General features: G+C 37.8%; 1 protein-coding gene and 1 long non-coding RNA gene across 9 annotated transcripts; one reads left to right on the top strand and one right to left on the bottom strand.

The window, feature by feature from the left end:
* The first annotated feature begins 16,170 nt into the window (after window positions 1–16,170).
* LOC121769130 lies at window positions 16,171–19,025 on the top strand. Of its 3 annotated transcripts, none has more exons than XR_006043475.1 (3): window positions 16,176–17,683; window positions 17,785–17,974; window positions 18,234–19,025. It is a non-coding gene; the product is annotated as an uncharacterized LOC121769130 (long non-coding RNA). The 3 variants fall into 3 exon arrangements; XR_006043474.1 differs by having other exon boundaries at window positions 16,177–17,683; window positions 17,785–17,950; XR_006043473.1 differs by lacking the exon at window positions 18,234–19,025 and having other exon boundaries at window positions 16,171–17,683; window positions 17,785–18,082.
* A 3,025-nt stretch (window positions 19,026–22,050) lies between these two features.
* LOC121768185 lies at window positions 22,051–26,914 on the bottom strand. 6 transcript variants are annotated; one of them, XR_006043301.1, is made up of 4 exons: window positions 26,639–26,913; window positions 26,185–26,299; window positions 25,306–25,406; window positions 22,051–22,417 (listed from the first exon to the last, which is right to left on the bottom strand). XR_006043301.1 is itself a non-coding variant. In XM_042164572.1 (4 exons), the coding sequence occupies exons 1-4, from the start codon at window positions 26,733–26,735 to the stop codon at window positions 22,351–22,353; spliced, it is 345 nt and encodes a 114-aa protein (XP_042020506.1). In that variant the 5' UTR covers window positions 26,736–26,914; the 3' UTR covers window positions 22,051–22,350. The 6 variants fall into 6 exon arrangements, 4 of the variants coding, with proteins under 4 accessions (XP_042020506.1, XP_042020502.1, XP_042020504.1 ...); XM_042164572.1 differs by having other exon boundaries at window positions 26,220–26,299; window positions 26,639–26,914; XM_042164568.1 differs by having other exon boundaries at window positions 26,246–26,299; window positions 26,639–26,914.
* Between the last annotated feature and the right edge of the window lie 1,038 nt (window positions 26,915–27,952).

The following is a 27,952-nucleotide window of genomic DNA, read 5'->3' as shown; positions in this document are numbered from 1 at the left end:
CCAATCTCACGGAGGAGAGCTGGAGGGAATTTTTGTCCTCTTCAGAGAAGGAGAGGGGGATGAAATTTTTGTAGAAAAATAAGTGTATTTTCTGTCTCATTTATTGTCATATTTATATTAAGTTCCTTTTTGGCCCAGACATGGATCTATGGAAGAATTTGGATATGCCCCCAATTAGCTTTTTACTAATTAAATTGAACTCCTAATTTAATATAAGCTTATATTGGAATATTACGAGCAGTCACTACAGAAGTAATATTTCACTGCCCATCCAAATCCGAAATTACAAGTAATCCGGGTTTCCGTGTTGCTATTCATTTCTCGCGCTTAAGATATAAATGTCGATTAATTAATTAATGTCTGCTATGGACTTAATTAATTAACATTTGATTAATTCCAAGAGTGGACTTAGCATGAAACACTTATTTATTATTCATAGAGTAATCAAACTCCAACTACCTAGGTTCCGAATAATAAGACCTTGTTTCGCGCTCCTCTTGAGGACATTATCAAACGAGACTCACCTCTCGCACGATTCAACATAATAGCAATCCTAGCACCGCTAGATATCAATCACCAGGATTACTGGGTTGCGAAAAACCCGCACCATTTGATAAGTCAAAGTAGTGCATAATCAATACCGTATGCTCAATCCTAACGTACATTGATTAAAAAGTAAATATTTATCAAGACCTCGTCTTTCAGTAGATAGCATAAAGACTCATCTCGCTGTTAGATCCGTTCAGTGCTCTATCACACCAATGTCATCTTATTTCAGTAAGGCTTAGAAATAATCGGACTGACATTGCAACCTTTCTCGATAGGTAGTCTAGGCCTATCTGGGTTGTGAAATTCTCTTTTCTCTTTGTTCAGAACTGATCGTATTACCTTAAAGTGGACGTCGCCCACAACCGGTCTACTTAAAACAGAGACTTAGACTTTGTTACATTGCTTATACATTCAAATATGCAATAAGCATCCATTAAATGTAAAACATAACAACATTACTATAAAAATAATCTGTTTTATCCCTTGAAAAATAAAATAAGAGTTTTTACAGTATTCAATCACTCGAAAGGTGATTTCTAGTATACAAACTCTAACATGAGCCTAGGACCTTTTTTCTTTCGAAAGTTAAGAAATGTCTTGTTCTAATAAAATTTGGCAAGTGTGCAGTGATATTTTCAGGTTAACATGGACATGTCCGACATTAAGACAGTGTCACCCAAAAGCTCCATTGATCCAAATAAAAGACCCCTTTGAGTTACCGTGTATCTAATACTCCACCGTCCACTAATACAAGGTTAATTTAATCGAGCACAGATTTTGAGAAATACAGTAGAAAGTGAGTGGGAAAGGTTAGTGAGAGAGGTCCTACTTTTATACTCCCTCCATTCCTTATAATAGATGTATTTCTTTTGAGCATGAAGATTAAGAATAATGTGTTAAGTGGATGGTAAATAAAGTTAGAGAGAGTGTTAATCTTTGCCAACAATAGAAATGACTCAACTATATATCTTGGAACTTCCCAAAATAGAAAAATAGCTCAATTAACAAGGACCGGAGGGAGTTTAATTATTACTATAGTAAAATGTGACTGAAATAAAGTTAGTGGAATGTTGGGTCCATTCCCAAAAGTAGTAAAAAACAAATGAGACATTTATTGGTGGACGAAAAAAATGGCAAAATGGGACGTTACGTTTATTGGGGGACGGAGAGAGTACTTAGTTTGAATGAATCTACACCGCTCGATTCGTCTTTGGGATATTTAATAGTAGCTTTTTGCATATGTTGAACTTGATTTTAACGAATTACTTTGTTGATTTGGTTTTGAATGAGTAGATAAGCATATTTTGTGGAGTTTTTGGTGAAGACTACATTGATAATGTTTCGATTTATCGAATTTGAAAATTTTCCTAGCTCTTGTGACTATTTTTATCGTTCTTGTGCTATTATTTTTCTTTTGTGTGGCCAACTTTAGAACTATGATCGTTTAGCTATATTAATTAAAGATAGTTAGCTTTCCACGGTTAAAGGAACAATCATAACTTAGATTATCTGCACTCGAGAGAGACGATACCTTAGTGAGGCTTGAGTCTTATGAGCTATAGGAGTTAGATTCGAGTATCGAAATGACACTTTAATATTAGTTTAATCTAATAGGTAGGTGCACTGGAGAGGGGGCTTATTCTATAATAGAGACATTCGTAATAATCGTAGAAACATACAATAAAGGTAAATGTTTGGTGTAATGCTCGCCTTTTTCCTTTCTTTTGGGGTATATTTATTTTTTTTCCTTCATCAATATCTCCATCTTCCCTAAAATCTCTCCGACCACCAAATCCATCAATATCTATCAGTTTTTGCCTATATATTTCCAATCAATCCCACAATCTTTCTACACATAAATTCAATACCAAGAAAAATCGGGAACTAAAATTTAGAGAAAGAACCGAGTTGGAGAAGAGAGTTTTCTGCCGCCTAAGAAGGTAATCAGCGATCAATTCCCAGCCTTGAATTCCTTGCATTCATTTAGGATAATTCTGAATCATCGTGCTCTGTACAAAGTTTCAATCTTTAAGTTTAGCCTTTGTCTCAACTAGAAAATTTAATCATCCGAGAAACAAATCAAAATCGATTAGGAGAAATAGAATTAGAATCAAAAGAGGAAGTAAAACTTACCGTTGGAGTAGCGGCGTTGCCAACGGAAGAGCTGACCGCCCGAAGCAGCGGCGACGGAGAGACAGTGACAGCGGCAGTGGGCTGCTCGGCGACGGAGGGGTGTGAGGAACGAGAGAGAATGTGCTTGCTGAAAATAGAGAGAGAGAGAGAGAGGTAGTACAATAGGGTCCAAATCCTGCAATTTACGGAGGAAACTATGATGGGAACCGAGATTTGTGTTTCTGTGAAGTGAGAATTTGAGAGAGAGACTTTTGCTGGTTCAATTGGTGAATAAGAAGGTTACGACTGGGAGTATATTTTAGTTCATTTGTTTAATGGCTTGGGCCATTTAATTTACTTACAAATTTTGGGCCTCTAATTAAATCTTTTTTTTGTTTAATAGGCCTACGGGGCTTTTGTTTACAAGTGACCCAGCTTAATTGTTTGAGTGGGTTGGCAGTATGGTGTATGGAGTTGAGTAGGGAGTGTGTACGTGTGTTTTGGTTGGGAGCACATGTACTAATCTCTATTTCTTTAGTTAGTTTATTTTATGCGATAGGTTGGAATATGTTAACCTCAGACTATAGGCAAAGAAGTAATTAAACCCACTATGTGCGAGAACTTAGAATTCGTTTTATGAAAACCATGGATAAAATAAACACGCACACGTAGGATGCATGCAACGTCTTTAAATTAAGTGATTTTGCAAAGTCTAATTTTTAGCTTATCATATTATTTCAGAAAGGTGAACTTTTGCACGTCGTTGTGATTGAAACAGAAAGTGATTGAGGAGTTAAGCATTTGAGGTGGGCTTTCTATCCTACCTTATTGTGTAGGCTTACTTTTAAATTTACGCAATATCTTTCAAGTATGAGTTATGTGATTAAATTCCAAATATATTGTGTCATGCCGTATTTTATTTTGTGAATGTGCCTATCCGATCGCCTTAATGGGGAGTGAGTCCCTACTAGAAGTTATGAGTTTAATCGAATTTGGGTTTGTCTAGGGAGTGAGTCCCTATTCAAGCTAGTGTACACAGAGGGGATCGTGCGTTATCTTTCGAGTTGGCCGGTCCAGTTATCAAGAATGTGGCCACGTTCTCGTTTCACATATGAGGTTCAGATATGGTACGAGGAGAGAGAAAAATGGGTTGCAGCCATACTTTTGAGCGAGAAAATATTTTGGTAACTTGGTCTTTTATAAAACCTCAAGTTCACTCTTAAATGCTGACACAATATTTTATGAAAATTATTTTGGCATGTGTTCATTGGGTATATCAAGTACTCAGCCCTGCATTTCTTTTTAAAAAATGTGCAGGTTGAGCATGACCGGTGCAGTGGGTGTTGAGCAAGACCGTTGAAGAAAATTAAGTATCTAGAATGTGTCATGTCATCATACATGGCATATTCCTTCTCTCAAATGCTTCCGCTGATTAGTTGTCCTTCTTTTGAGTTCTTGTATCGCTGAGATAATATTCATTTTTGAATTGTTGATTGTTGAGATACTCTGATTTTAATGGAGCTATTCCCATTTGTTTTGTGGCATGGTCGAGTTGTGTTGTTTTCCCCCTTTCTTCCCCGCTTCTTTAATCCTCCTCTAGTCGTGATCAACCGTGTTTTCTATCCTTAGAAAATGCGGGCGTGACAAAGTGGTATCAGAACAATTTTTCTTTCCGCTCTGGACCTGAGAGTTTTTTTTTCTGTCTTAGTCTAGACTTGTTTCGCTAGACTAAAATAATAATGATAATAATAATAATGATAATAATTATGCATTGAAGGCTCAACATTCCGCTTCGCCACGCTCAACCAAGAAAGATGTAATATATTTTTATGTGAAAATTTTTATGAGAAAGTTTTGGAGAAAGGAAAATGAAAGAAATTTTGAGAATGAAATAGGAGAAATTTTTATAAGAACGAGGAAGTAAAATCTTTCCGTGAGGGATTGGTTTCAAATTGAGAATAGTATTTTCTGATGTTTAAGAAAAGAGCAAGTTTTGAAGAGAAATAATGAGTTTGATTTCGAGTTTGAGTTTTAAAGTGAGAAAGATAGTTCAAAATTTTTAGATAAGTGAGAGTTTTATGAAGATGCTTTGTTTAGAGTCAAAACCTTTTAAAGTTTGAAAGTAAAGAATTTTGACTTTTGAAGAAAAAATGTGAGTTTTGAAGAAAATGTTTGTTTTGAAAGTAGATGTGAAATGTGAAAGCGTTGTGTTTTGGGAAGCGATATGTTGTGTATTATACTTGTTTTTTGAAGTATGAATGACTTTAAATGTGATATTTGTTGATCTATGAGGTGGTGAAATGAGTCGTGAACTTAGAGTACCTAAAATATAAGTATAGTTGACCGCGAGAACTGTAGTTGTAAGTTGACAATTTATCTATCGCTTTCCCGAGCGATGAAAACGAACGAGAAAAGGAAAGTGGGGCGAAATTCCTAGATTATCGAGATATGAGACGAGAGGATCGAGATAGAGGATGGAGTCCAATGGACAACGAAACCTTTTCTATTCCTGGAATGGCGCGAAACGTTGGATCAAGCTTGATGTGCGAACTATTTTACTATTTCCTACGTTTTCCCTGAACGACAAGAACAAAAAGAATACGAGGAAGATTTCAAGAAGTGGAAGATAGCGAAGACGAAATGAAGTTCAAACGCAAAAGAGCGTGCAAGACAAGGAGGGATGATGCGAAGTGCGCGATTTAATTTAATATAGTCTAATCTCGCGTAATTTATTAAATGTGGCAGCGATGTGACTTTCAACTACCATGTTAATTAAATAATATGAGGAAGGTGCTTGGAAATTGGAAGACAAGTGATGGAGAAATTCTATATCCGAAGGACGTAAGCAAATTTCGGGACGAAATTTTTGTTAAGTTAGGTAGATTTTAACGCCCGCCTTTTTCCTTTCTTTTGGGGAACATATATTTTTTTTCTTCATCAATATCTCCATCTTCCCTAAAATCTCTCCAACCACCAAATCTATCAATATCTATCAGTTTTTCCTATATATATCCAATCAATCCCACAATCTTTCTACACATAAACTCAATACCAAGAAAAATCGGGAACTAAAATTTAGAGAAAGAACCGAGTTGGAGAAGATTGTTTTCTGCCGCCTAAGAAGGTAATCGCCGATCAATTCCCAGCCTTGAATTCCTTGCATTAATTTAGGATAATTCCGAATCATCGTGCTCTGTACAAAGTTTCAATCTTTAGGTTTAGCCTTTGTCTCAACTGAAAAATTTAATCATCCGAGAAACAAATCAAAATCGATTAGGAGAAATAGAATTACAATGAAAAGAGGAAGGAAAACTTACCGTTGGAGTAGCGGCGTTGCCGACGGAAGAGCTGACCGCCCGAAGCAGCGGTGACGGAGAGTCCGTGACAGCGGCAGTGGGCTGCTCGGCGACGGAGGGGTGTGAGGAACGAGAGAGAATGTGCTGGCTGAAAATAGAGAGAGAGAGAGAGAGAGGAGGGTTGTACAGTAGGGTCCAAATCCTGCAATTTACGGAGGAAACTATGATGGGAGCCGAGATTTGTGTTTCTGTGAAGTGAGAATTTGAGAGAGAGACTTTTGCTGGTTCAATTGGTGAAGAAGAAGGTTATGGCTGGGATTATATTTTAGTTCATTTGTTTAATGGCTTGGGCCATTTAATTTACTTACAAATTTTGGGCCTCTAATTAAATCTTTTATTTTGTTTAATAGGCCTATGGGGCTTTTGTTTAGAAGTGACCAAGCTTAATTGTTTGTGTGGGTTAGCAGTATGGTGTATGGAGTTGTGTAGGGAATGTGTACGTGTGTTTTGGTTGGGAGCACATGTACTAATCTCTATTTCTTTAGTTAGTTTATTTTATGCGATAGGTTGGAATATGATAACCTCGGACTATAGGCAAAGAAGTAATTGAACCCACTATGTGCGAGAACTTAGAATTCATTTTATGAAAACCATGGATAAAATAAACACGCGCACGTAGGATACATGCATCGTCTTTAAATTAAGTGATTTTGCTATGTCTAATTTTCAGCATATCATATTATTTCAAAAGGGTGAACTTTTGCACGTCGTTGTGATTGAAGCAGTAAGTGATTGAGGAGTTAAGCTTTTGAGGTGGGCTTTCTATCCTACCTTATTGTGTAGGCTTATTTTTAAATTTACGCAATATCTTTCAAGTATGAGTTATGTGATTAAATTCCAAATATATTGTGTCATGCCGTATTTTGTTTTTTTGGATGTGCCTATCTGATCGCCCTAGTGGGGAGTGAGTCCCTACTAGAAGTTATGAGTTTAATCGAATTCGGGTTTGTCTACGGAGTGAGTCCCTATTCAAGCTAGTGTACACAGAGGGGATCGTGCGCTATCTTTCGAGTTGGCCGGTCCAGTGATCGAGAATGTGGCCACGTTCTCGTTTCACATATGAGGTTCAGATATGGTACGAGGAGAGAGAAAAATGGGCTGCAGCCATACTTTTGAGAGAGAAAATGTTTTGGTGACTTGGACTTTTATAAAACCCCGAGTTCACTCTTAAATTTCTGACACAATATTTTATGAAAATTATTTTGGCATGTGTTCACTGGGTACATCAAGTACTCACCCCTGCATTTCTTTTTAAAAAATGTGCAGGTTGAGCATGACCGGTGCGGTGGGTGTTGAGCAAGACCGTTGAAGAAAATTAAGTATCTAGAAGGTGTCATGTCTTCAGAGGTGGCATATTCCTTCTCTCAAATGTTTCCGCTGATTAGTTTTCCTTCTTTTGACTTCTTGTATCGCTGAGATAATATTCATTTTTGAGTTGTTGATTGTTGAGATACTCTGATTTTATTCGAGGTATTCCCATTTGTTTTGAGGTATGGTCGAGTTGTGTTGTTTTCCCTCTTTCTTCCCCGCTTCTTTAATCCTCCCCTAGTCGCGATCAACCGTGTTTTCTATCCTTAGAAAATGCGGGCGTGACAAAGTGGTATCAGAGCAATTTTTCTTTCCAATCTGGATCCGAGAGTCTTTTTCTGTCTTAGTCTAGACTAAAATAATAATGATAATAATAATAAAAATGGTAATAATTATGCATTGAAGGCTCAACATCCCGCTTCGCCACGCTCAATCAAGAAAGAGGTAATATATTTTTATGTGAAAATTTTTATGAGAAAGTTTTAGAGAAAGTAAAATGATAGAAATTTTGATAACGAAAGAGGAGAAATTTTTTATAAGAACGAGGAAGTAAAATCTTTCCGTGAGGGATTGGTTTTAAATTGAGAATAGTATTTTCTGATGTTTAAGAAAAGAGCAAGTTTTGAAGAGAAATCATGAGTTTGATTTCGAGTTTGAGTTTTAAAGTGAGAAAGATAGTTTAAAATTTTTAGATAAGTGAGAGTTTTATGAAGATGCTTTGTTTAGAGTCAAAACCTTTAAAAGTTTGAAAGTAAAGACTTTTGACTTTTGAAGAAAAAGTGTGAGTTTTGAAGAAAATGTTTGTTTTGAAAGTAGATGCGAAATGTGAAAGCGTTGGGTTTTGGGAAGCGATATGTCGTATATTATACTTGTTATTTGAAGTATGAATGACTTTAAATGTGATATTTATTCATCTATGAGGTGGTGAAATGAGTCGTGAACTTAGAGTACCTAAAATATAAGTATAGTTGACCGCGTGAACCGTAGTTGTAAGTTGACAATTTATCTATCGCTTTCCCGAGCAATGAAAACGAACGAGAAATGGAAAGTGGGGCGAAATTCCTAGATTATCGAGATATGAGACGAGAGGATCGAGATAGAGGATGGAGGCCAATGGACAACGAAACTTTTTCTATTCCTAGAATGGCGCAAAACGTTGGAGCAAGCTTGATGTGCGAACTGTTTTACTATTTCCTACGTTTTCCCTGAACGACAAGAACAAAAAGAATACGGGGAAGATTTCAAGAAGTGGAAGATAGCGAAGACGAAATGAAGTTCAAACGCAAAAGAGCGTGCAAGACAAGGAGGGATGATGCGAAGTGCGCGATTTAATTTAATATAGTCTAATCTCGCGTAATTTATTAAATGTGGCAGCGATGTGACTTTCAACTACCATGTTAATTAAATAATATGAGGAAGGTGCTTGGAAATTGGAAGACAAAATGATGGAGAAATTCTATATCCGAAGTACGTAAGCAAATTTTGGGATGAAATTTTTGTTAAGTTGGGTAGATTTTAACCCCCGCCTTTTTCCTTTCTTTTGGGGTATATATATTTTTTTTCTTCATCAAATCTCCATCTTCCCTAAAATCTCTCCAACCACCAAATCCATCAATATCTATCAGTTTTGCTTATATATATCCAATCAATCCCACAATCGTTCTACACATAAATTCAATACCAAGAAAAATCGGGAACTAAAATTTAGAGAAAGAACCGAGTTGGAGAAGAGAGTTTTCTGCCGCCTAATAAGGTAATCACTGATCAATTCCCAGCCTTAAATTCCTTGCATTCATTTAGGATTATTCTGAATCATCTGCTCTGTACAAAGTTTCAATCTTTAAGTTTAGCCTTTGTCTCAACTGAAAAATTTAATCATCCGAGAAACAAATCAAAATCGATTTGGAGAAATAGAATTATAATGAAAAGAGGAAGGAAAACTTACCGTTGGAGTAGCGGCGTTGCCGACAGAAGAGCTGACCGCCCGAAGCAGCGGCGACGGAGAGACCGTGACAGCGACAGTGGGTTGCTCGGCGATGGATGGGTGTGAGGCGGCGCTGCTACGGAGGGGTGTGAGGAACGAGAGAGAATGTGCTTGCTGAAAATAGAGAGAGAGAGAGAGAGAGAGAGAGCGAGAGAGAGAGAGGGTAGTACATTACGGTCCAAATCCTGCAATTTACAGAGGAAACTATGATGGGAGCCGAGATTTGTGTTTCTGTGAAGTGAGAATTTGAAAGAGAGACTTTTGCTAGTTCAATTGGCGAAGAAGAAGGTTACGGCTGGGAGTATATTTTAGTTCATTTGTTTAATGGCTTGGGCCATTTAATTTACTTACAAATTTTGGGCCTCTAATTAAACCTTTTTTTTATTTAATAAGCCTACGGGGCTTTTGTTTAGAAGTGACCCAGCTTAATGGTTTGAGTGGGTTGGCAGTATGGTGTATGAAGTTGAGTAGGGAGTGTGTACGTGTGTTTTGGTTGGGAGAACATGTACTAATCTCTATTTCTTTAGTTAGTTTATTTTATGCGATAGGTTGGAATAGGTTAACCTCGGACTATAGGCAAAGAAGTAATTGAACCCACTATGTGCGAGAACTTAGAATTCGTTTTATGAAAACCATGGATAAAATAAACAAGCGCACGTAGGATGCATGCATCGTCTTTAAATTAAGTGATTTTGCAAAGTCTAATTTTTAGCATATCATATTATTTCAAAAGGGTGAACTTTTGCACGTCATTGTGGTTGAAGCAGAAAGTGATTGAGGAGTTAAGCGTTTGAGGTGGGCTTTCTATCCTACCTTTTTGTGTAGGCTTACTTTTAAATTTACGCAATATCTTTCAAGTATGAGTTATGTGATTAAATTCCAAATATATTGTGTCATGCCATATTTTGTTTTGTGGATGTGCCTATCTGATCGCCCTAGTGGGGAGTGAGTCCTTACTAGAAGTTATGAGTTTAATCGAATTCGGGTTTGTCTAGGGAGTGAGTCCCTATTCAAGCTAGTGTACATAGAGGGGATCGTGCGCTATCTTTCGAGTTGGCCGGTCTAGTGATCGAGAATGTGGCCACATTCTCGTTTCACATATGAGGTTCAGATATGGTACGAGGAGAGAGAAAAATGGGCTGCAGCCATACTTTTGAGCGAGAAAATATTTTGGTGACTTGGTCTTTTATAAAACCCCGAGTTCACTCTTAAATGCTGACACAATATTTTATGAAAATTATTTTGGCGTGTGTTCACTGGGTACATCAAGTACTCAGCCCTGCATTTCTTTTTAAAAAATATGCAGGTTGAGCGTGACCGGTGCGGTGGTTGTTGAGCAAGACCGTTGAAGAAAATTAAGTATCTAGAATGTGTCATGTCTTCACACGTGGCATATTCCTTCTCTCAAATGCTTCCGCTGAGTAGTTGTCCTTCTTTTGACTTCTTGTATCGTTGAGATAATATTCATTTTTGAGTTGTTGATGGTTGAGATACTCTGATTTTATTCGAGCTATTCCCATTTGTTTCGAGGTATGGTCGAGTTGTGTTGTTTTCCCCCTTTCTTCCCCGCTTCTTTAATCCTTCCCTAGTCGCGATCAACCGTGTTTTCTATCCTTTGAAAATGCGGGCGTGACATTTGGTTAGATAAATCGATACTAAATCGTTGTAGTTGGATTAGTTAGTAATTATAAGATTTTAGAAACCAAACCAAAATTTGAATCATCTTATTAGTGAAAGATTATTATTGGAGATACTCAAGTAACTAATTAATCTCTGCGGATATGATACTTTTGCTTGCTCTTACTATAATATTCACGTACACTTACAAGATAATTCATTGCTAAAACAAAACTGAGTCAATTGTTTATGCGTGTTTTGTAAGTAAGACTTTAACTATTATGTAATTTTTAATGTGTTTAAAATGTTGAATTATTGTTCTTTGTACGTTTTATATAGCTGAAGGTTCATAAAACGGATGCAACTAAAGGGAGCAAAAAATATGTGCCCGAAGGTAAAAAAGTAAATTATAACCTAGTTGTTTTGAAGTATTGAATTCATATAATGAAGTTAGCTATGTTTTAAATGAAGTAATATAAACTGACTCGATGTATGTAAAAGACTAGAAGTATTAATCTATTGAACATTTTATAAGTAACTTTGAATTAATTGAATATCCTATTTGATGATGTGACAACCTCAAGTAATAAGATAATACAAATGATATGTTTTTAAGTATGACCTTAACTGTTATGTGATAAACTGACTCGATGTATGATATAATTAAAATGAAGTATCAGACTCTATCAATGAACTATCTATAGTTGTGGATCATATAATGTATTTTTATTCCGTGTATACAAGAAAGGAAGAATGTAATTTGACTAAAATCCCTCATAAAGAAGTTAAACTATAGATGCATAGGAATAGGGTCTAAGGGGCTGTGTTGTGTTATGTGTTTCTTGTGTATAGGTGAACATTCCCCTAGTACAAGTGAGTAGATCTACTATAATCCTTCACATAGAAGGAAAAAAAATGAAGTTAATGCATAGACGCATGAAGTATTTTATTGATATGATCAAGTTAACTGTGTATTAAATGAAGGAATTACTGTCTTTATATAAAACTGTGTTATATCTTAATTCAATGATGATGCTGATGCAGCCGACAAGAAATTGAAGGCTCTACAGCAGATTATGGCACCCCTTAACAAACTTAGAGGTTAAATTCCTAAACTCCCATTATGTTTTGATTTAATACAACATGTCATTTAATTCATAGACTAAAATAGTCCTCTTTTTTTCAGATATGTTGAATATTAAGCAATTATCTGGTGGTAATTGTGCTTCGAAACAACCATCTAAACAAGCTCCGGGGAAAAACACCACAAGCAATAGGTTTGCAGCATATACAAACTAGTTTTAATTATTACATAAAACATAATAATATTGGTGAGTAGCATACATAAACTGATCTGTTTTGATGAAGCTAACGAAGAATTGCGGTCCAAGAAAATACATGACAAGCTGCCAGGACCAAAAAACAAGGGTGCATCAAGGGCGGTTGGAGGTTCGTTTCGTTTTGAAATAATTTTACTTGCAATGAACTAAATAATTTAACTGGTGAAATTATTAGCTCATTTAAAGTCCTATTTAAATGAAGTGATAAATCTATAATGGAATTATGTAATAATCTATTGAAGTATTATACAAGTGTTTTCGAATATGCTGTTACGTTTTGTACATTTTATATCATTATCATTATTAATTTCAAGCATATGTTAAGGTAAGAGATTGAGGAAATAGAACCTGCTTCAGCTAGTGGGAACAGACAAAGAAAGATAAGAATGAGGATGATGGAAGAAGAAAGGTGGTTAAAAAGATTGCTAAATCTACAAAGGTAGCAGAGAAGGGTAAAAAAGGCAGCCGCTAATTATGCTGATGAAGAAGCTGATAATCATGAGGGACCTGGAGCTTCTGTCCTGAGAATTCTATGTCTTAAGAGAGGACCAAAGAAATTCGTTGAAGCAATTCATTTGCTTAATGAGGATCAGAAAAATGCTATAGAGGAGATGGGGTTTGGTAGTCTTCTGCACTTCAAGTTGAGCTATATCCCAGTGAAGCTTGCATTCGAAATTCTTGATCATTTTGATCAAGATACATGCGATGTAGTATATTGATAAGGCTAATTTCATGCATTGGTTAAAGAGTAAAATTCATTTGTTTGCGGGGTCTAACGCATATTTTAAGCCAGGTGTAGAAGGTTTTCGCCAGATCCAGGAAAGAAGAGGACAATTACATGGTCCAAGGAACTGGCGAATAAGTGAGCAATTTGGAGGAAAAACGACTAGACGGAGGAGATAACGAAGCTGAAGGGTAGAATGAAGATTTCTACGAAGGCTTCTAGAAGATCAACTCCGCACCTATATAAGGAGGAGAACATGCAAAAAGAAAGGAGATCGGAGAATGGAGGACTTGTGACCAGATTGTGGCTCGTAGGTTACTCACTTTTACACACTTGGGGGAAATGTTCGGGAGATCGTAGGGTAGTTTTCGGGTTATTTTGTGCTACTTCGTAGTTGGGCAACACCGTTCTCACAGAGGGCGAAGAAACAATTTAATCGCTTTCATTTTAATTTCCGTCGTGAATTTCACTGAGCTTCGCTGTTCAAAGCTCGGCTTTGTTTTCCGTTGAATTTCTGTTGGTTATTGAAGTTTCTGTTTCCGTATTTGAGTTACTGTTAATTTCGAGCATGGATGCATTTGGTTTTAAGTTTGTCGAGGTACTTTGATTTTTGCATTGTTCTACTGAGTTTGCGCAGAATTGTTGAAGGCTTATGTTGATCGGGATAGATCGGTTGAATCAGAAGTTATGGAGTTGAATTTGTTGATTGATGGGTTCGGAATGCTTGGATCCGGAGTGGATTAAGCATCTGACGTTTGGATCTGAAACAGGGTGATTGGAGTTGATGCCGGATTTTCGTGTTTTCATTTTATTTCGCATAAGTAGATCTGTTTTATTTCCGGCTAATTGCAAGTTTCCGACGTCCACACTTTTACATTCTGTTTGAATCTGGATTTGTGCTCTGTTTTCTTCATGTTCGCATTTGATACAGGTAATGAGATGTGCGACAGTGTTGGTTAATCTATTAGTTGTTATTTGCAGCTTTAATACCGTACCTTCTATTTGCGGAAAATAGTCTCCACCGTTTTCCTGCTTTCTGTCTAGTCAAATTAGGAAGTTGATTGCTCAATCTAAGAAGTTAGTTTAATGTCTCACATTTTTGAGAAAGTTTAATGTTGGCATGATGTTTTCAGTTCCCTAGGTCCGGTGTTTACTTCGTTCCTAGGTCTAGTAGTAGTTACACCTCAACCCAAATTTGCGTGGCAGCAGCCGCTTTCTAATCAGAATCTTCTAAATGCTTTCTTACGCATCCATCTTCGTGGGATCAACCCCTTGCTTCTCTATACTAGTCTATAGTATAACGGGTTAAAGGATCTTTGAAACACGAGAGTTGGGTGTCCAACGACCGAGTCTTCTATATTCCCTTGAGTTCCTAGACCGAGTGATCTAGTGGATTCATTGGACTTAGTAGCTCGACCTAGAACAGTAGAACGCAACACACTCTTAAGCTACCTTCATATATCAACGAGGTATACTTCATGTTGGACATGATGATGTGCAGACTACCCTTGGGTTGCCAAAGGGTGGTATAAGGATAGTGCGGAGTTGACATCAAAAGTCCAACAAGTTCATCAATGAGATTGCAGAATCTGGCGATTGAGAGAGGTCAAACATGGGTCCGAAGTAGCTCATTGAGAAGATGATAAGTGATACTAAAGGAGGGGAAAAGTTCAGGAAGATATTCCTGATATTAGTTGATACCAACATGATCAACCCTTCTAGAGATGAGTACTTGCACACACAAATCGAAGAGGTCATCCATGACATTGATCAAGTCAAGGAATACAACTGGTGTGGCTACGTGATCAATACCCTTCTTATGGCCTATAGGAAATGGGCTGAAAATAAGGACAAACCATTCACTAGGCCACTTTCATTTCTGGTGGTAAGCTTTAATGTCATGACTACAACTCCCTAGTCAAAGAAAGTGTAGTTATTTCATGACTAAACTTACTAAATGGTCTCAACTCATCATAAAAGGATAATCAAATCAAGAGAACATTGTCTAAATTCGAAAAAGAGTATAACCATACTAAATCAGAGTAATTTCTGGGCATTGTCTTTTCTAAAAACAAAGTCTAGATTCTCGCAGCGGAAGAGTACCAAGACGGTGCAATATGTATGAAGACATACTACATCAGCTATCTTCCTACTTATTTAAATTTATGTCCCAACACTTCCTCTGCATCGACCGATCAACCTGCACATTAAGGAAAACAATTCCCGGTCACTAAAATTGTTATTTCTTTCTGAAAATAGACTGCAATCATAGAACTTCTCATGAAATACCATATCTGATCTGTTTGAACCGGTAATGTGGCCACATTCCAGTACGGTCACTGGACCGGCCAACACTAGCGCTAGCACACGGTCCCTATGTGTACACTAGTCCTAGTAGTGTTTGCGGCCCTACTGGGACCCGAATTCAATTTAACTGGTTTGGCATAGCCAATAGATAGGCAATCATAAATAAAAACTAGGCATGACAACTCATCTCAAAATATTCATGTTTTTACATTAAACACATTTCTGAAAGAAAAGAAGTCCACCTCGTCTGCTTAACTCTTTCAAACGGGCGCTTCCTAACTTGGGATTACTCGTCGTGAGACGACGTTCCTTTATAAAAATAAAGTACTTAAATTAGACTTTAAGTAATTATTTATCTTGCATGTATGCATGCCTAAGCGTGTGCTTATTATTTTACTTCTTGCCTTCTAATTTTAGAAGTCTTAAAACTTTAATTAAATCGGCGATTTAATTTATTCTGAATCTGGCCGATCTGTTCGGGTATAATAAATACTCGGATTATTTTCCTTAAGTATTTGAAATACTTTCTGTGACTAATGAAATTCTCATCTTGAAATTCTCATCTAATCATTTACTAAGTACTATTTCAACACGGCTTAGTTATTTCTTTTCTTCCGTGCTTAAGGAATAAATTCTGTTATGGGCGGTGGCCCAAATAATTAAGCGTGGCCCAATTATTTAATTTAGGATTCCTTAAATTTTTTTCCGGCCCAGCATAATAAATTTTTTTCCGGCCCAATCTAAAACCCTTCTTTTCCATTTTCTTTTCTTTTTTTTTATTCCTTTGGCCCAAAGGCCCAAATTCTATTTCTTTTAAGGGAGGCCCAATTTTTTAGTGATCTGGCCCAAAATACTCCCGAATACCGTCGTCTCTCTCTCATTTCATCTTCACTAAAATCCCCAATTCAAATTTCCAAACCCTAACTCTCTCTACTCCCTTTCTCGGCAAAGCCGACTTCCCAAACGGAAAGGTCGACTCGAATCCCCTTCAATTAGGCTCCTCCTTCGTCACAGTCACCACTACCATATCGCCGACGCAAGCGGTGGCTACCTACTGAGGCGACCTTCGATTTTCCTCTCTGGGACGGGGTGGCGATCCTTCGCGCCGGGGTTATCGGCACGATTCCCAGCCGCCGCCACTAGACACAGGCGCCATCCGAAACTTGCCTTCCGGCGGATCCCCCTCGCCCTTGCTTGACAAATTTCACGGCTCTCCGCCTCGGCCTCCGTCGCTTCGCGCAGCTGTCCTCGGAGTAGGGCGGAGGGCATCGTCGTCGAGCTGCCGTCATCGCGCCTTCGGCTCACCTCCGACCCCGCAGTGCTCTCGGCACGGTCGGCGCATACTCAGCCGCTCCACCACTCCTTTAAGCAGTGCGGTCGGCGTAGCCGACGCCGCTGCTGTCTCTCAGCCGTCACCGGGTCGGCCGTCGTACCAAGCTAAGTCTCTACACTTCTTTCTCAATTCGTTTGATTGAGGGATGTTTAGTGTTTAGAGGGTTCATTCGTACCAGGTGGTTCTGGAATAATGTATTGCTAGACTCGGACTGATTATTGTGTGTATTTGATGCTAAATCTCACGGTCTTGTTGGTAAAGGGCAGATTCTATGCTCGCCTATGCGTGATATCTTGTCATGGTTAGCCAGTGGCTTGCGAGACTACTGGCATATGGTGTTGCTAACTATTTTACTCGTTCTCCTATATCATGATCATGCTTATGTTCTTCTGAAACTACGGGGTTCTTATGCTTGAGAAGTCTACATTATGCTATAACTTGATTAACTGAGTTTGAAGGGGATTAAGGTTACCTTCACTGAACTTGTGCTGCTATTTCTTATCTCTGGCCTTGTTTCTCCCTCACTTCCTCTTGCTGCTTCGGTTTCCCTCTCTCTTGACTCACTGTATTGCGATTGTTTTGGTGATGATGAGGGAGGAAGAGGCTGCGGCCAATTTATACTCGTTTTCTAACTGAAAGCCTGCGAAAGGCTGGTGTACTTGGCTGAAAGGTAGTCCTTGTTGGACTGTGTAGTGGCTGTTTCCTCTGCAAAAATTCGCAGGGATGTACTCGTGAGATGGTTGAGCCAATGGCTCCTGGTTGTGCTCTGATATCATAACTGATCTTTTGTGCTTTAATTCCTGCATCCCCTTGCTGCACATTTAACTGCATTTGGCTTTATTTGAGGTTTAGTACTTGGATTATTTATGGGCTTTCGTCCCTTGTGGAAGGTGCACACAGGAGGTGGCATTGTGTGGCTGATTCCTTGACCATGGCAGGTCTAAATGGGGGTGTACGAGCTGCTATCTGCAGCCTTGCAGGGTGCAACTGTTGGAGAGGGCGGTTGGCTGGACTTGCTCCTTTCGGCCCAGCTCTTTCTCACTTTTCTGAAAGGTAATGTCCCTCATCCCTTTTCTAATATAGGGTGTTTGTTCGTCTTTTATTCATGCATCTAAAACCCCACCTAATGTGTGTTTCGGTCTGATTTTGGCTAGGTATTGGCAGCGCCCAACGCTAGTTGCCGAGGTTGCTTCCCTCGTGATCTCGCCCTCTCGGGCTTTCTGGAATCTGGGCCGAGACAGCCTAGTGATGAAGGTCGACATAGTCGCTAGGGGTCTCGAGTTGTAATAGCGTAATTCGACTTAACTTTCTTTCCAACATGTACGCAAAACTCGTTAATAGTTGGTGTGTATTTCTTTCTAGCATTTGTAAACTCATTAGCTTGAAATTCTTTATATTGTATTTATTAATTTTTATTCAAGAAATGAAAATACCCTTTTATTCTTTATCAAATTTCTACTATTTATTTCATAATTCTCGAGAAATTAGATCTCGGCCCTATTACATTTAAGTTCATAATTTATTAACCATGAATAAATATGTTTTAAATAGGAGCATTATGTACACCTGATGAACTTTACTAATGACAACTTCCATTTTGTAGACATGCTATGTGGATAGAATTGTCCTTCGATCGCGGCTCGTTACCCGAACATTCCCAACCATCAAGGGCTGGACGAGCAATCTCCTAAACCAACGCCAGAAAACAGAGCTTGTGCCAGGGCCATTCAGTAGAGGCATTAAGGAGCCAATGTTCAACCCCCGAAGAAGCAACTTGTCTGAGAGGCTGTCAAGGTGAATATTGGGTCCTCATCTGGGGTAAAGGCCAAAGATAGCTCTACAGCTGCCCAACGTAGAAGTACCTTTGTCACAGTTATGGAAAATTGTCGATGCCATTGGAGAATTGATGAAGAACTTGGAAGATGGGGCAGATGATGTGAAGAATGATGGCTGTTCTAAAATTGCAGCCAAATGCTCATTGAAGATGATGGGGTTGCATGAGATGGAGCCCAAAGAAGATGTTAATGAAGTCCAGTTCCTGTCTCAAGCAATGCAAGAAGACGAGCTAGACAATCCAGAGTTTCTCGCTGCAGTGGAAAAAGTAATGAGGATGGCTCAACAAAGAAAGAAATGGAAAACAGAAGGGCCATCATTTGATCTAGGATTTGAGTTTGGTGGCAGAAACGTAAGTTGATGATGGGTTGGCTCGTCGAACATTGTGATGTTGTGCGGGGAGTTTGGGTCGTTTGGAATGTAATTTATAAAACACGTTACAATGGGATGTAATTAACTGACATGTGTTGATTTGTATTTTGGAACTAAACTGTTTTGTTTTATGATGGTTTTGTAACTAACTTGATACATTTTGGGGTTTAAAATGGGGATCAATTTTTCATTGGGTTTTGTTTGTATTGTTGTTTATAATTGACAGGTCGATACTACACCGTCAAGGGACATAAATCCCGAAAACTACATCTTCGAGGTTATACCATTCATGCCCGTAGGTGATTTGGATAAGGTAAAACACTATCTTGCCTCTTATTTATTCTGGATGAAGTAATAGTTAAGTATGATGAAGAAAATATCTTACTGAATGAACTATTTCATTGTATAGTACTACTGGCAAGACATTAATATACAAATGGCAGAAGTTATTCAACCATCAAACTTCAGTTTTGATGCTGGACTTAGGGAAAACTTAGAAGTTAATCTAATGGAAAATGTAATATGACAATAGTTAGAAGTATGCATCCTATATGATGAAGTAACTTGTCCTTGAAATGAATCATTTTTTGAACCACTAACAAGATTTTAATACGTCGTGTGTCGTTCAATATGGAGCCAATGTGAGATCACATACAGATAATGAGCCAAAGAATGATGGAGCCAAGGTATAAATCTAAATTACACGAATAAAAAACTTGATCCCCTACTACACACAACATAGAACCACGTGACATGATCCCTTTTCTTTTTTTTATCCATGTTTACGAATGTCAAACCCAACATGCCGTGCATACTTATAATAGAACTCTGTAACATCATCAAGTTTAAGAAAAATCTGTCCAATATAGGGCTTCAGCTGGTATAAAACATACAAACTAACTGTTAGTGGAAAATCATAACAAACAAAACATATTCATTCAACAAGCATATAAGTTCATTCGGCTGTGTTTTTACTTCATTATGTAGACAATTTAGTTCATTATGAGTACAATTGATCGCATACTTATGCATATAATACAGAGCAAGTCAACATATCATATTACCCAGTATTAAGATAAACATGTTTCATTTAATGTGATTGTTACCGCATAAATTTGTCCTTCCTTTTACTTTATTATTAATCTCTATACACTATAGCTATTGACATATAAGGATACAGCTATGGATGCATATAAGGATATTGACATAGATGATGATTTCATGGATAGTGGTCTAGTTGGTAAGTCAATGGGGACTGAGCTCATCCGACAAATAAATGTAGGTAATTATAACATACTGGTACTACTCCCATGCAATGGTGCGATGCACGGTTCACGAAAATAAATTTAATATATTATTTTATCATTACTTAAATTGAAAACTAAAAAAAAACTAAACTTGCAAAACTTAACATCTACAAAATATTCACAATAGGCATATATATAGACTATATATGTACTTGTTCTAAATTTTTCATCCTATTATTTTCTCTTCTAGAATTCTCTACTTTTTTCTTATATATTCTATTTATTCCTAAATATTTCTGTCATAAATTATCTTCATTTTTAATTACGAAAATCAGACTTAATGTATATTTGACCACATTCCGTACAATAACGCACTAAAATTAGAAGACGATGAAGCGCAGCTAAGTTGATAAAACATTTTTTCTAAATCAAATAGGTTAAGAATTCATGTCATCATGAGAATAAATAGAGAATCATTATTGATCATTTTTTTCAAAAAAAAATTAAAAAAAATTGTAGATTAAATAGGTTTCCAAAAGCATAAAAAATTAAGATGGTTTCTATGTCAAATGTACGCTACCACCTCAAAGTTATAAAGATCGCATCACTCGCCGCACCTCCACCCCGTCTCGCATGCCTCACCGCCTTACCGTCAACCTGCCTCGCTGCTCCACCGCCATACCTTGTCGAATTACTAGATCTCCTTCTGCCCTGACTCGATGTCCGCCACCATGAAAGAATATAATTTATAGACAAAAATTAAAGGTGGCCAATAATATTTAAAAACCTTCCAAATTCCATCATACATAGAAATAAAAAAATGCATTTATCTAGCTCATCAATAACAATTGAAATAAATATTAATTTATAGTTTGACTCATTTAGTGAAAGGACCGATTTAAAAATTTTGGCCATCATTTTTTTAATAATGTGACTGTTACAATTCTTGATGACATATAAGTTACGAAATACAAATGTACATATACAAAAGTTGAGGCTACGTAATGCAAATTTATTTAACGGCTACCGTAATACTAAAATATAAATCAATTCAATTAAAGGAATTAGATTGTAATAGCCCCATTAATTATTTACTTAAATATTAATTCAAAATTATTTTTAAAATATTCTGAACTGTAACTACAACGTTAAATATTTATTTAAATATTAATCAAAATTTATAATTAAAAAAAGTCAGTCCTGAATTTAAAAAAATTCAGATTCATACTAAGAAATCATAAATATTCAAATTAAGGCCAAAACTCGTCTTTTATATAGTTATAGATAGATTATAGATTGGTATAAATTTATTTTGGAATATTGTTTTTTTATATTTGAATTTGAATTTCAAAAAAATAAAAATTAATTTTGTTTACAAAAATTATTTTTTGTGAACAATTTTAAAAATTAATCTGAACCGGTGGTTAACCACCGATTCAGAACTAACGGAACCAGGGATTCTGATTTCAAAATTCATTGAACTATAACAAGAATTGACCAGGAAAGCAGTTACGATTCAACCACCAAGTTTCGGTTCCAACCCGAAACCGAAAGTGTAAAATATTAAGAATTGAATAGGATGGAGAAACCTCCATTGAAGGAGGATGAAGATTTTACAGAAACTGTCGATGTGAGAGGGAAGAGAAAAGAGAGAAATATCTTTAATGACTACATTTTTATTAATTGGTAACTATAAAATACAATGAGATGACTTATATAGAATGAAAACCAAATGCCAAACAAACTAATTAATCCTAAACATACAATGAGATGACTTATATAGATTGAAAACCAAATGCTAAACAAACTAATTAATCCTAAAGAGTACATTTTGATTGTCCAATTCTAATAGAAAGTTAACCATCAAGCCAATTCAAACTGGGCATATCTCTACAATACTGGAGTTAGCAGAGAAAGGAAGCTTGATGAAGCCTTGAAGTTGTTGATCATTTAAGACAACGTGAGACGTCTCGAAATGAAGCCAAGTAATATTAATAAATTATTACAAGTACAGAAATCAATTACTGTGATAAAAAAAACAATACAAACAAGTGTCAAAAGATAGAGAACTACTAAAAACAGAAGCATTGATTACTGAGAATGGTCACCCTATGCTATGCCAGTTCCTAAAATTTCTATGTTAATAGTGCTACAAAGACAAAGGATGAACAAATTAATACAATAAAAGAGTATTCTCTAACTAGGATCAGAAATTAGGAACAAAAGAGAATTTACTTTGGAGGAGAAAGTAGCTTATTTTCCTCTGAATCATGCTTCATGGAAGAATACCCAACCTTCAACTTTTACAGGTGGAGCCCTTGCCATGGACATGGTCCTGCACACAAGAAAATATGCATCAAATCCAAAGAGCAATGGCGTCGTTAAATGACACAGAGATGAGGTTGAAATGGTTACGGTGAATGAATTTTTGGGATTTGGATAAAAGTTAGTAGGTTGTTGGCTTGAGCATGGTAAGATGATACTGCAGCTAGCTGTTGCTGCCTCAACTGTTGTTATATGAGGGAACGGAGGGAGTACTAGTTAAGCGCATCTAACATCGGCAACCATCAACAAATACAACTTTCGATTCACATATTCACAGCAAACAATGGCACACATATTCAATATATACAATACCGAAGTTTGAAGGAACATCGTTAGTAATTCAGTAGCTGAACACTGCTTCCTATAACTATCGGCAAGGAGCTTCAAGGTGCACCCTAATTTACTGATATGACTACTCAAAAACTGCGCCATAACTTCTAAAGATGTGTCTGAAGAAGATTCGGATCCCACATTGTGTAGCAGCCGCACCACCACTTTCTGTGACATCTGTGATGCTTGATCTTGACTAAGAATGTTCCTGCTCCCTTGACAACTGTTCTTTCCCTGAGCTTCTCCTTGTTCCATACTGAGATACTCACGCCGGATACCAAGTCTCTCAATCATAATAGCGCTCATCACCGGGCTCTTGGTTATGGTCTGAGGTAAGTTGTCTAAAACTCCATTGAACGGCGCTTTCTGACTATTCTCAGGCCACCCGCAACGCGTCACGCGAGTGGCCCATGTTCCGTCACGAAGGAACGAGACGGCCGCGCCCCGTCTCGTCCCCAGCCCGTTCCATCCCTCCGAGACCCGTTGCGAGACGTCTCGCCACGCGCTCCCGCGACGTGGCGAGCTCCCAGGCCATGCGTCACGCCCACTCGCCGGCCCGCGAGTGGGATTCGTCACGCTAACGCAATAAATCATTTTTTTAAAAAAATTCGAATTAAAATAAAAAAAATTAAAAATTGGCAAACGGTAATATTACTGTTTTATAGCCGTTTTCCAATTTTTTTTTTTTTTTATATGTTTTTTACTCTATAAATACTCCTAATTCATCATCATTTCACGCACAACTACACATCTATTCTTCCCAAATCATCTCCATTTCCTCTCCAATTTTCATCTCAAATTATCTCTCTTTTATTCTTCCCCCAAATTTAATCGATCTCATGGATCCGTATAAGCAAATGCGTCGAATAATGGAAGAATCACTTGAAGAAGATCAACGCCGGGAGGCAGAGGAAGCCACGCCGGCCCAAAGACGCTCCCTGACTTACATCCATCGTAACCGGGAGGAAGCTACCGCAAGGTTAGTCCGCGACTACTTCTGCGAAAACCCGGTGTGGGGAGATACCTACTTCCGTCGCCGTTTCCGCATGCGGCAACCGCTATTTCTCCACATCGCAAATACATTGGCGGCCCGGGAAGAGTTTTTCCAAGAAAGGTTCGACGCCGTCGGCCGTCCCAGCCACACGACGCTGCAGAAATGTACTGCAACAATCCGTCAGCTTGCGACTGGACAAACGGCGGATGTGTTCGACGAATACCTCCACATTGGAGACAGCACTGGGAGAATGTGCTTGCTCCAATTCTGCAAAGGCTTTCGAGCAGCCTTCACCGATGAATTTCTTCGGAAGCCAAGCACGACAGATTGTCGGTTTCTGCTCCGCCTTCACGAACAAGTGCACGGATTCCCGGAATGTTTGGCAGCGTCGATTGCATGCACTGGCAATGGAAGAATTGCCCGGTGGCGTGGAGGGGGTCGTACACGAGCGGCCACAAAGGCACCCACCCCACCGTTATACTCGAGGCCGCCGCTGACTACCGGCTATGGATCTGACATGCGTACTTCGGGTCCTCGGCTCGAACAATGACATAAACGTGCTCCAGCAATCCGACCTCTTCGCCGAAGTTTTGGATGGTAAAGCGCCGGCCATCAACTTCACCGCTAACAACCGGCGCTATAAAATGAGGTACTATCTTGCCGACGGAATCTACCCGAAGTGGCCAACCTTCATAAAGACGTGCACTAGGCATGTGAACGCAAAGCAGACGCTTTTTGTGCAGAAGCAGGAGGCTGCTAGAAAGGATGTGGAGCGGGCGTTCGGGGTTCTCCAAGCGCGCTTCAACATTATCAAAGCCCCGGCTCGTACGTGGTTCATGGAGAGCATGGTCAACATCATGTATACGTGCATAATCTTGCACAACATGATTGTCCAAGACGAAGGACCCGAGGCGGGAAATTGGTTCGACCCTGAAGCCCCCGGAAGTTCAACCGCAAGTAGTCCGCCTCGAAGTGGAGTGCATCCGTCTATACAAGAACGATTGTCTATTCGGGCAAGGACACATGACTCTAACGCCCACGCCCAACTCCAAGATGATCTAATGGAGCACATTTTGGCAAACTTTGGCGGAGGAAATTAAATTATGTATTTTAATTTTTTTTAGGATTTTTAATTATGTTTTTTTAATTTTTTTTAAATTTTATGTTGTAATGTTATTTTATTTTTAATGAAGTGTGTTTTTTATTAATTGAATTTGGTTGGAAATAAAAATAAAAATAAAATTGAATGAATAGTAATTTAAGGGACGGAGGGTTGCAGGTTCCGTCCCTTAGTTAAGGGATGGAGTAAAAAAAGTATAGTGGGGCCCGTAAATAGTAATTTAAGGGACGATTTAGTGACAACGTTGTGGATGGCCTCAGGTCTCCTCGTTTTAAGGACTACATTATTAGGAACACAATTTAAATTGCATTGTTTCGGTGAAAAAGGGAGCATCATCTGCCAGACTACCATCGATCATTACCGGGTTTGTTCACAAGCCAGATATATTGTCCACAAAGGCTACTCTACTTCTTTTGTGATACTTGCCCTATATTTCTCAAAGAACTGATTGTACCATGTTTCTGGTAGTTCTTCGAGCTTAAGTCTTTGGGACACAGCATCAACTTCTTGTTCACTAAATCTTGATCCAATGCCAATAGATGCTTTTGAGTGTCCCTGTACAGTGTTATAATAATGTTAAACGGCAAAAATTAAAAATAAAGAAGAACACAAAGTCATGTCTGCGTGTTCATGGGCTCACTGATTAATGGAGTAAGATGTAAACAACTAACAAAGACACATCATAAATCAAATATCCACATGCTAAGATGGTTGTGTAACAAAGAGATATTGAACATTTAGTAGCATGAAAAATCATTACTTTGTTTTTCATATTTTCTTTTTTAACTACAATGAAAATAGTGAAAGGAGAGGATTACTATGACCTCACTTTGGACACCAAATTCAGTTGTAGTTGTGTTTATGAGAGCTGGGTATGTTAAAAATCCAGAAGAAAAACAAATACTACATGTAACACTCACTTCAGATGGAGGTAACTCACTTCACATTGAGGTAACGACATAACATATCATTACTACTACTAGATTCTATTATGACAAAACAACAGTATGAAAGAAAATGAACACTCTAACTACACTCTCAAGTCTCATAATGCACCTACAAATTAAAGAAGGCAATGTGCAATTGAGAGAGAGATTTGAAATAGCCAATGTAGGAACCTAACATTCTGGAAAAATTACAGTAACCAAGCAGAAAAATGATCAGCGGTCCACAAAGATATCAAGGAATAACTCATTTCTGAAGGGTTTAGTGGTGGGTGAGAATGGTGATAAAAACAATGCAAGGTAATCTAATCTAGCACAAGCAAATGCACTTTCTAGTTATGTCAAATACAATGCCTCAGTTTCGTATCCTCTTCAATCTCTTCACTTACTAAGATACAAAGCATACTTTAGATGATGTTAGTACTTGAAGCAGCCGGCGTTGGTCCACACCTTTCGCACCATTTTCCAACGTGAAATACTCATCATCACCGTGCAGCTCCAAATCTAGACCAATTTGTCATGTAAATAGCATTTATTATCATAAAAATAAATGTAAGTATCATTAAATGGAAAGAACAGAAGTGAAACACGGAAACGTTTTCTGCAAGCGTCAACCTTATGAATAAACGCAACATTTCCACTACAGTAAGAAAGCGAATGCAAAATGAACTTCAAATTTACGACCTACTAACAAAGATCAATAAATTGATCTCATCAGCTGCCAGAAAACAAACAAGCACTCATAATTCACAACCCAAAACTTCTTTCCAGGCTAAAATCCGTTTCAAACAGAACTAAAAAATTGGGTAAAACACAAAATTGAAGCAAATTTGTTGCCCTCACAGTTAGTATTGAGCTTGGTGAGAGCGGTAGGCTGCGCGAATAGAGAAACGGATGCCTTATGCACGCACGAGATCTGCGGCCTAGACTTGGGCCGCATGAAAGAGTCCCAAGCCGCCGAAGAAGAGGGGAACGGAATGAATGAGGAGTAGAGTTCGTCGCCGAGCCAAGACCGCCACACGCCCTGGCTCTCCAGCTTCCGCGCCAGCTCAAATCCCCGCCCAGCAACGCCATTTTTCTACCGGAACTTTTTCTCTGCTTCTATTTTTGCAGATAACTGAAATCAAAATTCCGATCCCAGCCCTATACTAATGGGCCAGCCCATGTATTTCCCAGATTGATTTTTAGGTCCATTATTTATCTGATTAGGCTTGCCTAAACAACAAAATGGATTGAGAATTTAAGTTCTGACACCTATTTATATTATTATAATACAAATCATTAAAAATGTCACGTCGTAATTTTATTTTTTCCTCTAGTGTGGATATGAATTTTTTTGGAGAAGATGTAGGGTAAAATTTTATTTGGCACGAATTCAAGCTTGGTAAGAAAGAACAGCGGGTTGCATTTAATGTTTTTTAATTTCAAATTCGTTGGTCTAATTAAATACATATATCAGAATTATTATATTGAGTTTTTATTCCTTTTAGGACCGTTTAATTTTTAGGATTAGACTAAATGAATAAAAATTAATTTATTAAGATATATTGAAATTGGATATTTTTTATAATTTGGTTGATTTTTCTTGAATCGCGTACCACTAAAATAGTAATATTTGAGAAATCTTAATAATAAGGATACATTACCCAATTACATATTTGATAAATTATCAAAATTGAAATTCTCCTAAGATCAGTCATTGTTAGGTTTCGAAGCATAATCAATGAACGGTAAAACGAAGAAGACGATGCACAAGCGAATTACGCACGTATGCCTACGTCCACGGAAGAAGAAGAACACTCTTTGTTTCGGATCACACGTACAAGAAAGAGACTCACAGATCGAGCGCTCTCACTAATCACAAGAAGAGCTAACCCTCAATAAATCGCGTGCGTGTGTGTTTTTTACAATAGCAATATGTGTGTATGCGTGTATATATGTGATACAATGAACAGCTTAGCTGGAAGCTCAACCAACTAACTACTTTTATAACGGCTAGTTTATTGTATTCACACTTCACCATTTAGCTGACTACTCGTGCAGCCATGCTCCATGTCTCGGCCAAGAGCAACCTCTTTTACATGGACACACCAACAGTCATGTTAGATAAATAGATATGAAGGTGCATTTGGTATGATAGATAAATAAATAAGATAT

This window comes from Salvia splendens, chromosome 15 (genome assembly GCF_004379255.2).
Source record: "Salvia splendens isolate huo1 chromosome 15, SspV2, whole genome shotgun sequence".
NCBI classification, from domain to species: domain Eukaryota; kingdom Viridiplantae; phylum Streptophyta; class Magnoliopsida; order Lamiales; family Lamiaceae; genus Salvia; species Salvia splendens.
Note: the sequence above shows the minus strand (reverse complement) of the source record. Positions and strands in the feature narration are given on the sequence as shown.